Here is a 16,258-nt window from a genome sequence, read left to right as displayed (position 1 = left end):
TAAATAAAATAAAAGAGGTAGTGAGGACACAGACACACAGAGGGGAGACCGTGTGAAGACACTGGGGGAAGCCGGCATCTACACACCAAGGCGAAAGGCCTGAGGATGTAACTCTCTGATGTCTCAGCCCCTCACCTGTGGCACTTGACTACACAGAGCCAGTGAACCAACGCACCAACTCATTTTAAAGTTTCCGAAGACGCATTCGTTCCCAAAAAGGGCCTCTGAAGGGGAAAGCTAGGGTGCAAGCTATCTCAAGCAGCACAATTACAGCCATCTCCAGACCCAGCCCCTCAACCACAGCAAGAAATTAAGAAACATCCCCAGCAAACAGCTCCTTTCAATGCCTGTGGGAGCTGGGCCATCCTGAGTCTCAGATGTTTGTGCGAAAGCTACATTAAAACAACAATGAGTGGCCAAGAAGCCACAGGAATGTGGGTGGAGGACACTCATGTCACATCTAAGCTTCCGGGACTTTAAAGTTTTTCAAACTGCAAAACCCTTTTATTAAGTAGGCGTCACTTGGAAGGAGAACCCAGCCCAGGAGATCACCGGGGATCCCCGGTGAATCATCAAGCCTGGGTCCTCGGGGAGCTGGCGTTGCTGCTGAGCTGATGTTGTACTTCTGAAGGCCTGTGATTGCTAATTGCACCATCAGGTGGAATGCAGGGTGCTCTCAACTAGCTGTGGGTTGGGCTTCAGGCTTTTTTCCATCTTTCGGCCAAGGCAGACAATAACGGACTCATCATCCCACGCAACTGAGTGACGCGAGGCCTCAAACGCAAGCACGGGTGTTTAGAATCCTGCATTTTCAAAGACTCTCGCCCACTGGGAATTACATGGAAGGGAGATTAAGAACAACAACCAAAAGAGGCAGGGGGTGGTGCAGGCCTGAGGTAGGGGTGGGGTGGGGATGACAGTCAACACAGTTTGGACCAGAAGCCCATGGCACCTGGCTCCCTGGAAAGGCACAGGGCACAGACAGATGTCGCCTTTCTTGCTGGGACACTCCTGCCACCATCCACAGCTCCCCCGTCACTCCATGTTCTTGTACTTGGTGAACAGGTTGTAAAGAACCCTCAGGGTGGATTTGAGGTCCAAGTTCACCACGTCTGCAGAAGGAAACAGAGAAACCTCAGAGACCCAGCCATTCTCCTGTCATTGCAGTAGGTACTCTCAGAAGCCATGTCTCCAGCATGACACCAGCTGCCGCGTCCACACAGAGTGCTTCCCCTTAAAGACCTGCCACCACCACATCCAGGACGCTGTGGGCAGCGTCTCCCCAGACACACAGGTTGTGTGAGAGCTCCCAATGCGGGCTGATACCCTGCGGGACAGGCATCTGGGGTGACAAAAACAGAGACACTTCCACAGCCCGTCCTGGATCGGCATCAGGATGTGTCTAAGGACCGGTTGGGGGACATGGCTAATGACACTTCTGGGACCAAAAACCCCAGTAACACTTAATGGACCTGACGGCTCCCTCTGGGGCCCTGGAAGTCTTGGGCCACTTTCTTTGGGTGGCCAAGAACCTTCCTGGGAATCAGACACCTTGTTCATTTCACTTGCTCTGTGACCTCTAAGTGACTTCCATGATATGGGGCTCAGACTCTTCATCTGTAAAACGGGCCTGGACCAGATAATGCTCGAGGCCCTTTGAGTCCTGACTCCCTGTGATCCAAAAGCAGCCACAGGATGACCTTGTGCTTTAGCCCTGATCACAAGAGCAAGAAACGACATCTGTTACTGAGAGAGCAGGTGGGGTGGATGCTAAGAATCAGCAACTGTCCTTGTCACCAGGCGTGGAGTTTCTCAACTTGCACACCCTCATCAGAGCCCGCACAGCCTCCTTTCCTTCCCTCTCGTTTTACAAAGAGGACCAAGACTCACTGTGGAGAAATGACCTGCCCACAAGTGTGCTGTCAGAGCAAAAGCAGGGCTGAACTCGGCTCGGTGGGCTTGGGAACACACCCAGGGCTCTGTCGGGGATCCCAGGGTCTCCCCCTGGCCTGAAGGATCCACCCCAGCTCCCACAGCGCAGTGGAGGCAGGGGAGGGAGGATGGCAGCCACGGAGTTGGAGGTGGCCAAGGTGAGGGGCGGCAGCAGGGACAGAGCAGCTCCCAGGGGTGGGGGCTGTCACTCCCTGGCCCCCTCTGAGTCCACTCCCATGGTGGACTCACAGGGAGACCAGAGCAGCAGCCTGGCACCGATGCCCCCACACAACAGCCCCCAGGTCTGAGCTCTGAGAACTTCGAGACAGCCTCGCTGGACAAACAGAACTCAACCCTCACACCCCTGCCAGACCCTGCTAACCATGGCCACCCCTTAGCACCTGTGCCCAGGGATAGGACTCCCCTTCTGTGACTCCTGAACCTCAGTCCCTCTGTGCTCCCCAAACACCCACCCCACCATCCACCTCCGGCACTCAGCTCTGTGAATTTCGAGCGAGCCACAAGCCCTTCTCCCAGGCAAGGGGCCTCCTTACGGGCAGGGTCGGGGACCCCACTGGAGTCTCCGCCAGGTCCCCGCAAGGGGGTAGGGGCCAGGATGCCCATTGGAGCTCGGGGCCTGGGGAACCAGGTGTGGGCCTGGCTCTTCAGACCCGCCCACGTGCAGGGGGCATGAGACATGCCCAGTGGGGACCAACAGGGCAGTCTCAGGCCCGCAGGGGAGGAGGTCACAGCCACTGCCTCCCTCCCCACCAGCCCTGGGTACCCAGGTAAGTCTGCCTAGCTTGGAGGAGGGCGTCAGGGAGACCACAGCCACTGCGCTGCAGTCTCCATGTCATTCTCATCTGTTACCTCCTGATTCTTGCTCCCCAGATGGTTTTGAATGAAGAAGGAAAAATCTCTCATTCATTGCATCAGCCACAAAATAAAGAGGCCCAGTAGGGACCCCGTCTCATAAATCTCTGCGGCTTGGCCCCTGCCCAGTGCTGGCCCAGTGAAGGTGCTAATGAGCACTGCAGACCAGCTCTGTCCCCTGCCTGGGCTGGACAGAGGTCCTGGGACACCTGAGGGACCCTGCCTGGGAGGCTGCAGAACCTGCTATTTGCCCTGGGCTGGTGGTGCCTCTGCCTCTGGCCTGGTTTCCATGTGCCCATGGTGGGTTCCCTAATGTGCTGTCCAGCGGCAGATGAGTAGGAAACACATCTGGGCTCAGGGGCAAACCCCCTGCTCGGAGACCGGCCCGTCAGAGGATATCCTGGCCTCTGGACAGGCTCCTCCCTCACTCCTCAAAAAGGGGACAAAGGGTTGGGCGCGATGGCTCACACCTGTAATCCCAGCACTTTGCGAGGCCGAGGCAGGTGGATCACCTGAGGTCAGGAGTTCAAGACCAGCCTGGCCAACATGGTGAAACCCCATCTCTACTAAAAATACAAAAATTAGCCAGGTGTGGTGGCGTGTGCCTGTAATCCCAGCTACTCGGGAAGCTGAGGCAAGAGAATTGCTTGAACCCGGGAGGAGGAGATTGCAGTGAGCTGGGATCGTGCCATTGCACTCCAGCCTGGGTGACAAAGCAAGACTGTCTCAGGAAAAAAAAATAAAAAGGTCAGGGGTTTGGGGAGGACAAAGAACCAGGGCTCCCTCAGCAGCTCGGAGGCCAAGGGCCGCCAGGGGTTCTTGTGAGGGTACGGGGGAGCAGCCCGTGCTGCAGAAAGGGCCCAGGCTTTAGGCTACAGGAAACCAAAGGAAGCCCCAGCCAAGCCCACAGCAGACATGAGCAAGGATTTCTCCTCCCTGACAGTGTGCAACCCACCAGACACGAACGCTGAGCTGGCAGCCACCATCAGCAGGGACCTGGCGTGTTCCATGGGCAGGACCCTCTGCACTGCTCAGAGGAGCAGCTCACTTGAGCCGAATAGGTGCTCAGGGGCAGTCAGGCTCAGCAGCACGTGGGTGGCACTGCCCGGGAGCCTTGCTGGAAAGTTACAGAGCAGAGTCGAACACTGAAGGCTCTAACAAGTCCTGTGTGACGCACCCCCCCAGCGACCCCATGAGACGCACGGAGGCAGGTGCCGTCGTCACTCCCCTGCACAGATGAGGAGGAGGCCCTGGCACAGAAAGGCAAAGTAACCTGTCCGAAGACGCACAGCTGGGGAGAGGCAAAGCAGCATCCCTCGGGCCCCTAGCCACTCCCTCATGCCCCTGCCTCGCAGCAACAAAAGGGCTGAGGTGCAGCAGCAACAAGGAGTCCCAGAGACCCAGGCCAGGCCGGCCTCTACGGGCAGCAGCTTGCCACACTCCCTGCTGGACGTGTGCTTTGATCCAGTGCTGTCGAGCGGTTTCCAGGCCAGGCACTGTTCTCAGCACCGGCATGCAGCGGACAAAGCCCTGCTCCCTTGAGGCTTCCATTCTAGTGGGGAAGGAGGGACACTAAACAATAAATAAGGCCAGGCACGGGCGCTTGCGCCTGTAATGGGAGGCAGGCGAATCACTTGAGCCCAGAAGTTCGAGACCAGTCTGGGCAACATAGTGAGACCTTGTCTTTACAAAAAAGAAAAGTTAAAAAATTAGCCGGGCATGGTGGTATGCACCTTAGTCCCAGCTACTCAAGAGGCTGAGGTGGGAGGATGGTATGAACCCAAGAGGCAGAGGTTGCAGTGAGCTGTGATCACACCACTGCACTCCAGCCTGGGTTACAGAGTGAGACTCTGTCTCAAAACAAAAAAGAATAAACAGCCACACACACAATGAGACAGGAGGGTGTGAAATTGTCCTGTGAAACTCTGAGAGGAGGATGAACAGGCAGGAAGGGACCGGCCAGGAGCCTTCTGCGTGGACTGGCAGGAGGCAGAGGCTGCGGTGGGTGGATGGAAGGGACAGGATCCATTTTCTTTTTTTTTTTTTTTTTTTTTGAGACGGAGTCTTGCTCTGTTGCCCAGGCTGGAGTGCAGTGGCCGGATCTCAGCTCACTGCAAGCTCCGCCTCCCGGGTTCCCGCCATTCTCCTGTCTCAGCGAGGATCCATTTTCTAGCTATTCTGGAAACTCAACAAAGCCCGCCGTTGAGCAGATGCTGTCAACAGGTGCAGGAAGCATCATGGACCCCCAACTCATATACCGCCATGGGGGACTCAGGCGAGGGAGCAGGGCTAGGTAGGGGGCCATGGTCAAAGGGGGGGCCCACGGGCACTAACCCACAGTGTCTGAGTTCTGTGGGCTTCTCCTGCACGGCAAAGGTTTTGATGGAGGCAAAGAGATGTCTTCATACAGGACTTGTCAAAGCCCTTAATATTCAACTCTGCCCTGTAACTTTCCAGCAGGGTTCACAGGCAGTGCCACCCACGTTCTGCTGAGCCTGGCTGTCCCCAAGCACCTATGAAGAAGCCTTCCCAGGAATTCTGATGCTCACTCAGCCTAGAGGGTCCTCCTATAGGTAACTTGGCACAGGAGCCAGGTGGGGACAGGGAAGTGACCGCCCACCCCAGCTCTGCTAGCCTTCTGCCTCCAGCTCCAACCCACGCAGAGCAGAAGCATGCCAAATCTCTGCTCCCAAGCACTGCCTTCGGCTGAGCATCAGGGGACCTCCACCCCAACAGTCATTAAATTTGAGTAAGCCTTTAATATCTTCTCAGGGCACAAAGCTGCATTTCCAGCCTGAGTGGCCAGCTAGAGACACACTTAATCCTGAGGTCCGTGGGCAGAGGCCACGTCCTTCAAAGTCAAGTGGTTATTAAAGAACCGGCACTGCCAGCTCTACTAGCGAAGTCCTCCTGGTTCCCAAAATGAGGAGATTGAGGAGTTGAGGTTGGCAGACCCTTGCCCCAGAGCCAGAGACGTGGGGCCCATCTGAGGAACAACACGCCAGCCTTCCAGCCACTTGTAGGACCCGCTTTTCTTCCCCTCCATGTGCAACCCTCCCGGGGGAACCTGAGCCAGGGGCATTACCTTCAGGACGAGCCTTGGGTTTCTTGAGGCCTCCGTCCAGCATCAGCTCAAAGGCGAAGGACACATTATGGACCTGCCAAGGAAGCGGGTGGGTCAGTGTTGGGGTCCAACAGTCATTCCCACCCACTGCCCACTGCTGGAGGACAGCCAGCATGGACAGGACCGAACCTCTGCAACGCTGACGTCCACAAGGACCCAGTGAGCCTGGGGCAGGCCACAGGGTGGGCAGAGACGGGTGAGCAAGTCTGCAGAGTCACATGTACTCACTAGGCGGTTCTCACCCCTCACACTGGTGATCTGGGCTGAGAGATGGAAGGATGAGGTGCCCGGTCTGCTCTCGAGGGCTCACGGCCACCAAGAGCCTGCTCTGCCCCAGATGCCAGCCACATGATGAGAAGTCACAGTGACCCCATTTTATCTATTTATTTACTTACTTTTGTTGAGACAGGGTCTAGAGCACAGGCTAGTGCACAGTGGCGAGATCTCAGTTCACTGCAATCTCCGCCTCCCAGGCTCAAGCCATCTTCTCGCTTCAGTTACCCCAGTAGTTGGGACTATAGGCACGCACCACTGTGCCCGGCTAATTTTTGCATTATTTTTATTTTTTTTAGAGACAGGTTTTCCCATGTTGGCCAGGCTAGTCTCTAACTCTTGGACTCAAGTGATCCACCCACCTCAGCCTCCCAAAGTGCTGGGATTACAGGCATAAGCCACCGCACCTGGCCCACAGTGACCCCATTTTACAGACAGGGAAACCGAGGCCCAGAGAGGATGAGTCCCGTGCAGAGGCACGCAGGCCTGGGCACTGCCTCAGGAAGGGCAGTGTGTCTCTCTGCAGGATGAGGTGCCTTCAGGGGAGGGAGGGCCCCAGCACTGAGTAGGGACAGTGGGCCGGTCAGAACGGAAGTCAGACCCATGGTGGCTGCAAGCGTCAGCCTGCAGGGCCTTGGTCCTGTTAGAGCTGCAGAAAGGTGGCCACCTCCCCCCGACCATGACTTCCCCTGAAATTAAAGGGTCTATTACTCCTCAGCCCCCAAGTGTACCTGAAGCTTTTATTCTCCTAATGATGGCTGAATAGGTTTAAAATAACAGCCTTCTGGGCTGTGTTTAAAGACCACTCAGAGGGATGCAGGCGATGAACTAGATTACATCCAGCCACCCACCTGCCGCAAGACAAGGCTGATGGGAGGAGGGGACATCAAACCATCAAACAGCAAACAAACACAGATGTCATAGTGCAAGGGACTTCAGGGCTCTTAGTAATCAAATATCCTGGCTGGGCACGGTGGCTCACACCTGTAATCCCAGCACTTTGGGAGGCCGAGGCAGGTGGATCAATTGAGGTCAGGCATTCGAGACCAGCCTGATCAATGTGGTGAAACCCCGTCTCTACTAAAAATACAAAAATTAGCCAGGCTTGGTGGTGCGCACCTGTAATCCCAGCTATTTGGGTGGCTGAGGCACGAGAACCGCTTGAACCCAGGAGGCGGAGGTTGCAGTGAGTTGAGATCGCACCACTGCACTCCAGCATGGGCGACAGAGCAAGACTCTGTCTCAAAAACAGACAAAAAATTCTTTCAACAATCATATTTTCATGATTTTGAGGTCAATGAATCAGAAACATGAACAATTTTACTTGCAATGTAATTTAATAATTAACCTGGAAGAAGAGGCTTCCCCAGGTTAATCAAACGCACAGCACTGGAAAACAGCTTTGGAAAAGCTTCCACAGCACACACAGCCTGTGCTCGGAGAAGCAGAGGGGTGAATAACGTGCCAGCGCCAACCGCGAGACGGTCTGGCTAGTCACGGGGTCAGTGGGGAAGACGCAGCCTGACAGGAGGGCAGGTCACGTCCACCCATGGGCGGGGGCGCAGCAGACCGAGACCCTGCTCCAGAGGCCAACTCAGAAACTGCCAATGGGAACACCGGGCAACATGGCAGATACCCCAACCCTGCAGGGCAGCCTGCCTGGAGATGGGGGAGTGCTGCACCAGGGCTGAGCCTGAGGATGGCCAAACACTGGCAACAGGGGAGGAGTGTGAACAGACCGTGTGGAAGGTGCAGAACACAGCTCCCCTAAGGAGAGAGCAGGGAGCGACCTGCGGGTGCTGGGCACCCACCATGGGGTCTGTGTATTTGGTACAGGCTCCCTTTCCCCTCCCTGCCCTGTGCGAGGTGGCTATCATCTTCTTCACAGAGGAGGGCGTTGGGCTGAGACGGGCTAGGACATTGGTGCCCTAAAAAGGCACCGGGCGGCCAGATGCAATGGCTCATGCCTGTAATCCCAGCACCTTGGGAGGCTGAGGCAGGTGGATCACGAGGTCTGGAGTTCAAGACTAGCCTGGCCAACATGGTAAAACCCTATCTCTACTAAAAGTACAACAATTAGCCAGGCATGGTGGCGTGTGCCTGTAATCCCAGGTACTCAGGAGGCTGACGCAGAAGAATCGCTTGAACCCAGGAGGTGGGGGTGGCAGTGAGCCGAGATCATACCACTGCACTGCACTCTGGACAGAGTCCAGAGTGAGACCCTGTCTTAAAAAAAAAAAAAAAAAAAAGGCACAGGGCTCAAAGGCATGGAACCAGAACTGAAACAGAATCTATGCCTGTTCTCTAAGAGCCTCCCACCTCCACTCCCCTAGCAACAGAGGTTCCTTTAGCTGACCACTGTCCATATCATCAAATGAGCTCACACACGTATGCACATGCACACATGCACACTCAAACACACAACAGGCTTGACCCCAAATGGAGATGGAGACAGGATAGCAAAGAGGGGGAAGAGCGAGAAAAGATTTTTCTTTTAAGAAAAGATTCTTCTCCATTGTAAAAGTCAGCACCAATTGGGACTGGTCTTTTTATGTGCCTCTCCCGTGCACCTCTTAAGCCTGAGGAATCCTCTTCCGCGCAGAGGGAGCGGATGCTTAGGAGGAGCTGGGGGTGAGATGCGTGACACACAGAGACACTCAGAGACCGCTGGACAGTGTCATCAGGTGACGAGGTGGTCACCGCTGCCTCATGAGAGAACAGTTTAAGGGGAGAGCAAAGCCCTTTCCAAGCCTCACTGCTCTGCAACCACTCGGTCCCACAGTAACTGGTTTTGAAGTGAGATTTTCCTTCTGCTTTCTTCTTAGGCTGAGGAAATGCCAGGCAGGAAATTGCCACCCTCCCATGCCTGTTATCTCTCAGGGCCATGCCTCCGCCCCCAGCCCTCATTCATGCCCGGCAGAGAAGTGTGAGCCCAGGCCCCTGGATACCCAGCATGCAGCTCCTGGCGAGGCCTGGGGACCGCTCACCCCAGCCGTGACTGCAGTGGGAGCCCCCAAGGCCCAGCGGAGACCAGGCCATATACACACCTGCTTTGAGCCAGCCACATGGGCAGAAATCCTTTCTCTCTGTAATTCAAAAGGTTTTAGTCAACCTGGCCAGGTGAGGAAAAGAATAGAGGGTTCTGGAATAGGAGTCGACCCTCCTGGCTCTGCCCTTGCTGGCCGTGCAACCCTGGGCTGGTCTCTAAGCCTTCCCGAGATTCCCTGTCCTCGTCCAGTAATGCTGACGGGGAAGCAACTCGTGTCTTCTACGAGTGATCTCCAAGTCTTCAGGATATACCCCACTCCACAGAGACAAGGAACCTGCAGAGTCTCCCAAAATGATGACCGATGGGTGCAAGGTGCTCAGCATGCGGCCACTGCAGAGTAAGACTCAAACAGTGGCTTTGCAACAAAAACACGAAGGCCACACTTACGCGTCTGAGGTAGCTCACGGGGCATGAGCGTACAGGCCCTGAGCTGTCCAGTGTGGTATTTTTTAAATCCAATGCAATTGTTTAAAACCATAAGTCATCACTACCCACAGGGACAGCAGCTCACGACGCATCTCTGGTTTTGCTCACTGAACCTCAGTCCCTCCTCCAAAAATACGGAGCAGCTGTAAGGATTCCCAGAGCCAGAGCAAACGCACCTTGGGATCTCAGCCCACAGGAGACATTAGCAGGGGATGTCACCAACGTCCCATCTGCAAGCAGTTTTGAGCACACGGGTGCTGGGCCCAGCCTGAAGTGGGTGAGTCCTCCACAGCAGGGGTCGTGAAGACTATAAGGTAGATAATAAATACTATGGGCTCACGAAGACTTTGCCAGCAGCTGCCATGAGGAGAAAGGGAAAAAAGGCAGGGGCTGGAGGAGGAACTACTGACATCCTCCGAAGGAGAGTGCTCCAGCCGCCTGCAGAGCCACGCCACCACCCAAGGCTCCCTTTCTCCTGAGTGAACAGGATGAATGGCGTGCTGCGTGCTATACCTGAAAATAGCCTTCCCTTCCTCGCTCCGATTCAGAGGGGAAGGCGGATGACTCAAGCCTCCTCAAGCCTCGCAGGCCAGGGCAGCAATTGTCAAAGACTTTCATCCCAGTTTCAAAGGCAAGAAGGCCAGGGCCCAGGAGATGATGCCTCTGACATTTGTACAAAGCCTTGTCTTGGAAAGAAACCAGCTCTAGGTCTCCTGGCTAAACTCACTGTTCTCGCCAGTGTTCTTATTAATTTGAACAAAGAAAAGCTCTCTCCAAAACAATGTGTCTGCAACCAGCCACGTCGGGGCCTGGAAATGCATACACTTCTTCGCTGGATGGTCTGCCCTTTCATTTCCAGGATGACAGCACAGGCACCCATGTTTCCTGGTGAGTTCTGCACAATTCTGCTCGTTCCCTCTGCACTCCCTCTTGCTCTCTCGCTCTCTCACTCTCTCTCTCTCTCTCTCTCGATTCAACATGGACTCCATGTGCCAAGACCTCTCTAATCTGTCCTGATTCCATCTCAGCATGCAAGACAGGAACAACATTTGGCCACAAGCAAACAGACTGCAATGTGCCAGAAGTGGGCAGATTGATAAACACTGGCCCCATTTCTGCTATTTCTCTGGCTGCCGCCACCAGCTTACATTGTCTGCCTCCCTGACTCATGGGTCTAACACTTCGGGAAAATAAAATGACAGATGCCCGTGAATCCAAAGCAACATAGACCATCCATGGCCAAGTTTTTAAAGGCAATGCACTAAACACTGCTGTGAGAGGCTTGACTGCGAGAAGCCCTGGACAGAGGGCAGACAGCAGGGAGGGGCCCACACCCAAGGGCAGGGACAGCAGGACCGAGTGGCGTGGGCCAGCCTAGATTGAAAGGAATGACCCAAATGACCCTATTTGAGAAATTTTTCTAAGAAAACAATCCACAGGAATGAAAAAAAATCTATATCAAAAAGATGCTCTGTTGTTTCTGTAGGGAAAAAAATAGAAACACGTTCAAGTTGACTGCCCGAGAACGGGGAACGGGAAGACGCTGGTAACAGAATCATCCTTGGAACTTTGTGCCGCCACTGGAGATGGTATTTGGGAAGCTTGGGAAGCAGCAGAGAAAACCACAGGTGCTGGAGCTGCAGCAGAATGGGGGAAGGATGTGACCACAATTATTAAAAACTACATGGCCCCATGAAAAAGACCCCAAAGAAAATGTGGCAAACAAAACTCAGATGCGTTGTGGACACCTGATGGGCTTCTTATTTCCTCTGCTGAGAGTTACACCTAATTGCAATATCACTTGTGCAATTTTTCCTTTTTGAAGAATGCAGCCAGGCTGCAGAAAGAGCTGCTGGGATATTCTATGCTCTGCATTTCAATGAGCATTTCTTGAGCCACTACCAAGGACGGAGACCAGGCACATACCTTCTGATCGAAGCTTTCTGGAGTCAGGTAGAAGTTGTGGAGAGGAACAAAGTAGTCTTCCAGAAGGCCCATGAGCAGAACCAGGTACACGCCATCTGCAAACTGCAGAGAAAGACTTGTGATGTTTCCGGGCAGGGTAAGGAGTTGGCAAATGCTTTGCACAAACTCAAGGGGGGTATATATTTTTCTCCTGAGACAGGGTCTCACTCTGTCACCCAGGTTGGAGTGCACTGATACAATCAAGGCTCACTGCAGCCTCGACCTCCCAGGCTCAGGTGATCCTCCCTGAAGCAATTCTCCCTCCTCAGCCTCCCAAGTAGCTGGGACTACAGGCACACACCATTGCACCCAGTTAATTTTTGTATTTTTTGTAGAGACAGGGTTTCGCCATGTTGCCCAGGTTGGTCTCAAATTCCTGGGCTCAAGTGATCTGCTTGCCTCAGCCTCCCAAAGTACTGGGATTACAGGTGTGAGCCACTGCACCCAGTTGGAAATATTTTCTAGTAAAGCAATCCATCCCTGCTCTCACTTTAGGCAGGAGAATCAGGAATCAAGTGAAGGCCTGAACGTGAAGTCTTTTGAGACCTGGCTCCTAATCTAGAAAAAAGCAAAAGGAGAGGTGGGCTCTCACACATGGGGCACTGCAAAGACCAAAAATGACGAGTGTGTGGAGCTGAGTGCAGCTGCCTGGCTAGGACCGTGCCTCTGGAACTGTCCCCCACTGCTGACCCCAGAGATAGTACTGTACTCCCATCACTCAGGGCTGTCATGAAGACACAGTGAGATGGCAGGCACGGAGCACCTGGCACACGTGAGTGCTCCATCAGCATCAGCTGCTGGAAAGATTCATTCAGCTCTGCAGGGTGCAGAGCCAGGACCTGGTGGCCCTCACCACTCTGTCTTGCAGCAGAGACTACAGTGAGTGCGGCCCCAGCCTCCAGGGATCTAGAGCTGCTTTCAACATGATAGCCAATGGCCTCATGCAGCTATTGAAATTAAAATGTTTTTGTTTGAATGTTGCTTTTTTTTTTTTTTTTTTTTTTGAGACAGAGTCTCGCTCTGTCGCCCAGGCTTCAGTGCAGTGGCGTGATCTCGGCTCACTGCAAGCTCCGCCTCCCGGATTTATGCCATTCTCCTGCCTCAGCCTCCTGAGTAGCTGGGACTACAGGCGCCCGCCACCACACCCGGCTAATTTTTTTGTATTTTTAGTAGAGACGGGGTTTCACCGCGTTAGCCAGGATGGTCTCGATCTACTGACCTCATGATCCGCCCACCTCAGCCTCCCAAAGCGCTGGGATTACAGGTGTGAGCCACTGCACCCGGCCGCTAACTTATTTTTTATTGTGATAAAATATACATAAGCTGAAATGCACCATCTTAACCGTGTGCAAGTGCACAAGTCAGTAGCATTAAGTACATCCTCACTGTTGGACCACCCTCACCAACCCCCATCTCCAGAACTTCTTCATGTTCCCAAAGTGAGACTCTGTCCCCCCCCATTCTACCCTCCCCCCAGCCCCTGAGAACCACCAATCAATCTGCTCTCCATCTCTATGAATTTGACTCCTCTGGGTATCTCACGTAAGTGGAAGCTCATATCCATTTGTCTTTTTGTGTCTCGCTTATGCTGACCTTTCTCTTTAATTTAAATTGTGGTAAAATATACCATAACATTTACCATCTTAACTACTTGTAAGTGTCCAGTTCAATCATGTTAGGTGCATTCACATTATTGTATAAACAACCTCCAGAATTCTTACATTTGAATTTTTAAAACAATTAATTAAAATTAAAAATTTCCAGGCGAGGTGACTCACACCTATAATCCTAGCACTTTGGGTGGCTGACGTGGGTGGATCATGAGGTCAGGAATTCAAGACCAGCCTGACCAACATGGTGAAACCCTGTCTCTACTAAAAATACAAAAATTAGCGGGTATGGTGGCGCATGTCTGTAATCCCAGCTACTCGGGAGGTTGAGGCAGGAGAATCCCTTGAACCTGGGAGGTGAAGGTTGCAGTGAGCTGAGATCATGCCATTGCACTCCAGCCTGGGCAACAGGAGCGAAACTTCATCTCAAAAAATAAATTAAAAAATAAAATAAAATAAAGATGAGAAGTCAAAATCACAAACATCCAATATCAGAAGCCCTGGCCGTTAGCAGGGGGAGCTGCAGCTAGAGCTGTAAAGCATAAAGCAAGTGCCAGCAGACAACAGTCCCTCAAGGGACTCAGGACAGGGTCTGGGCCCCGAATTCAACACGCTGTCAGTTGATGGGTAAATGGCACTTGACCTCCATGTCACATGCCCTCGGCCTTCCACACCATGAAGCAGCCAGCCACTCCTCTCATTAAGGAGATCAGACGGGTTTGAAGAATTCTTTTTTTTTTTTTTTTTGAGACGGAGTCTGGCTCTGTCACCCAGGCTGGAGTGCAGTGGCCAGATCTCAGCTCACTGCAAGCTCCGCCTCCCGGGTTCACACCATTCTCCTGTCTCAGCCTCCCGAGTAGCTGGGACTACAGGCGCCCGCCACCTCGCCCGGCTAGTTTTTTGTATTTTTTAGTAGAGACGGGGTTTCACTGTGTTAGCCAGGATGGTCTCGATCTCCTGACCTCGTGATCCGCCCGTCTCGGCCTCCCAAAGTGCTGGGATTACAGGCTTGAGCCACCGCGCCCGGCCTGAAGAATTCTTTTAAGTGTGTCTCCACACTGGAAGCTTCATGCCCACAGCACCCTGGTCAAGTGTGCTGGCATTTTCCCAGCAGAACAACACTGAGCCGGCATGTCCGCATCTCCGTGGACTCACTTCCAGGGAACGGAAGCTGCCGCATGAATGAAGGCACCACCCCATACCTCTCCCCAGGAAGTCTGGGGTGGCCACATCGCTGCACCCGCAGGCCCTGAGCCCGCTGAGTCTTTTCTTCTTTCTGTGGTGTCTCCTCACTGTCCCAGCACACGGGGTCACAGGAAGGAGGGAGGACAGCCACACAGAGAGGGCAGGGCCGGGGGGCCCAGCTGTGAGCAGTGACCCTCCACTTTCACAAGCGCCCAGGGCAGTGCCCTCGCTCAGCAACCTGCTGCGTAGCTCAGCAGGGAGCAGAATCCCCCATGGAGGCCCCGAGGCCCCACCACCACCTCCTCATCCGCAGTGCTAACCCCTGCCAAGCCCTGCCCACTTGATCTCAGCGTGCTGTCTCACTCGGTCCTCACACTGCCCATCGCCTCCAGTTTAATCCTGTGGACAGAAGCTCAGGGAGGCTGAGGAGCTCACTCACCATCACAGAGCTAGGACGCTGTCCACAACATAAGAATGGTTTGGAAAAGGAGGGAAAACACACACACACACCACACAGACTACAAAAACCACACATGCACACATACATCACACCAAACTATGTAAACCACACACATACACAGACTGCATACACACAGACTGCATAAACCACACACACCACACACAGACTACGTAACCACACACACACACACACACCATACAGACTACAAAAACCACACACACACAATCACACCAGACTACGTAAACCACACACATACATACACACACAGACTGCATAAACCACACACACACCAGACTACAAAAACCACACACACACACACACACATCACACCAGACTATGTAAACCACGCACATACACACACACAGACTGCATAAACCACATACACACCAGTCTACATAAACCACACACACACACCATACAGACTACATAAACCACACACACACACCAGACTACATAAACCACACACACACACAACACATAGACTACATAAACCACACACACACACACACAGACTACATAAACCACACACATACGCACACACCACACAGACTAAACCACACACACACACAAGACTACATAAACCACACACACACACCATACAGACTACATAAACCACATACACACACCAGACTACATAAACCACACACACACACAACACACAGACTACATAAACCACACACACACACACAGACTACATAAACCACACACATACGCACACACCACACAGACTAAACCACACACACACACAAGACTACATAAACCACACACACACACGCACCACACAGACTACATAAAACACATACACCACACAGACTACATAAACCACACACACACACACACACACAAACAGAAATTGAAGAAATTAAACCAGGGCCTCTCCGACTCCCAAGGCATCAAGACATTCATGATTTACAGTCTTCATACATGTATATGGTATTTATAAAAATACCCAAATTCCTTTGCAACAAAACAAAACAAAAATCCCTGCATTTCTGTGGCCAGTGTCCTTTTCTGGTGGGCCAGTGGTTAAATGTACTTTTAAGACTCTTTATAGTGTGATTAATAGGGGAAAAAATGAAGATACTGAGTAAATAAAAATAAATACAAATTAAATTTTACAGTCTCAATGTAAGAGGCTCAGCTGCTAATACTGATGTGCAGACACCTCTGAGAAGGGCTGTGGGGACAGCCAGTATGGATGTGGAGGAGCAGCGCCCCTCACACGCCCTGTGATAGTACCAGGGGCCCCCACACAGCAAATCTTCCTGGGCCTTCAAAGTGTGCGGTACAGGCTTCGCTCTAATGACTCCACTTCTAGGCTTTTATCCCGAGGAAGCAGGCACGAGCACAGATAGCCTGCA

The 16,258-nt window shown here is 53.1% G+C and overlaps 1 protein-coding gene across 1 annotated transcript in view; it reads right to left on the bottom strand.

Moving 5' to 3' along the window:
* Positions 1-481: 481 nt before the first annotated feature.
* Positions 482-16,258, bottom strand: part of PARVB (parvin beta) — a 142,139-nt gene continuing 126,362 nt past the window's right edge. The window contains 3 exon segments of the mRNA XM_030915385.1: positions 482-1,112; positions 5,891-5,963; positions 11,604-11,705. Of these exon segments, the coding sequence (XP_030771245.1) occupies positions 1,036-1,112; positions 5,891-5,963; positions 11,604-11,705 (252 nt within the window). The 3' untranslated portion in view covers positions 482-1,035.

This window comes from Rhinopithecus roxellana, chromosome 13 (assembly GCF_007565055.1).
Source record: "Rhinopithecus roxellana isolate Shanxi Qingling chromosome 13, ASM756505v1, whole genome shotgun sequence".
In the NCBI taxonomy this organism is placed as follows: domain Eukaryota; kingdom Metazoa; phylum Chordata; class Mammalia; order Primates; family Cercopithecidae; genus Rhinopithecus; species Rhinopithecus roxellana.
Note: the sequence above shows the minus strand (reverse complement) of the source record. Positions and strands in the feature narration are given on the sequence as shown.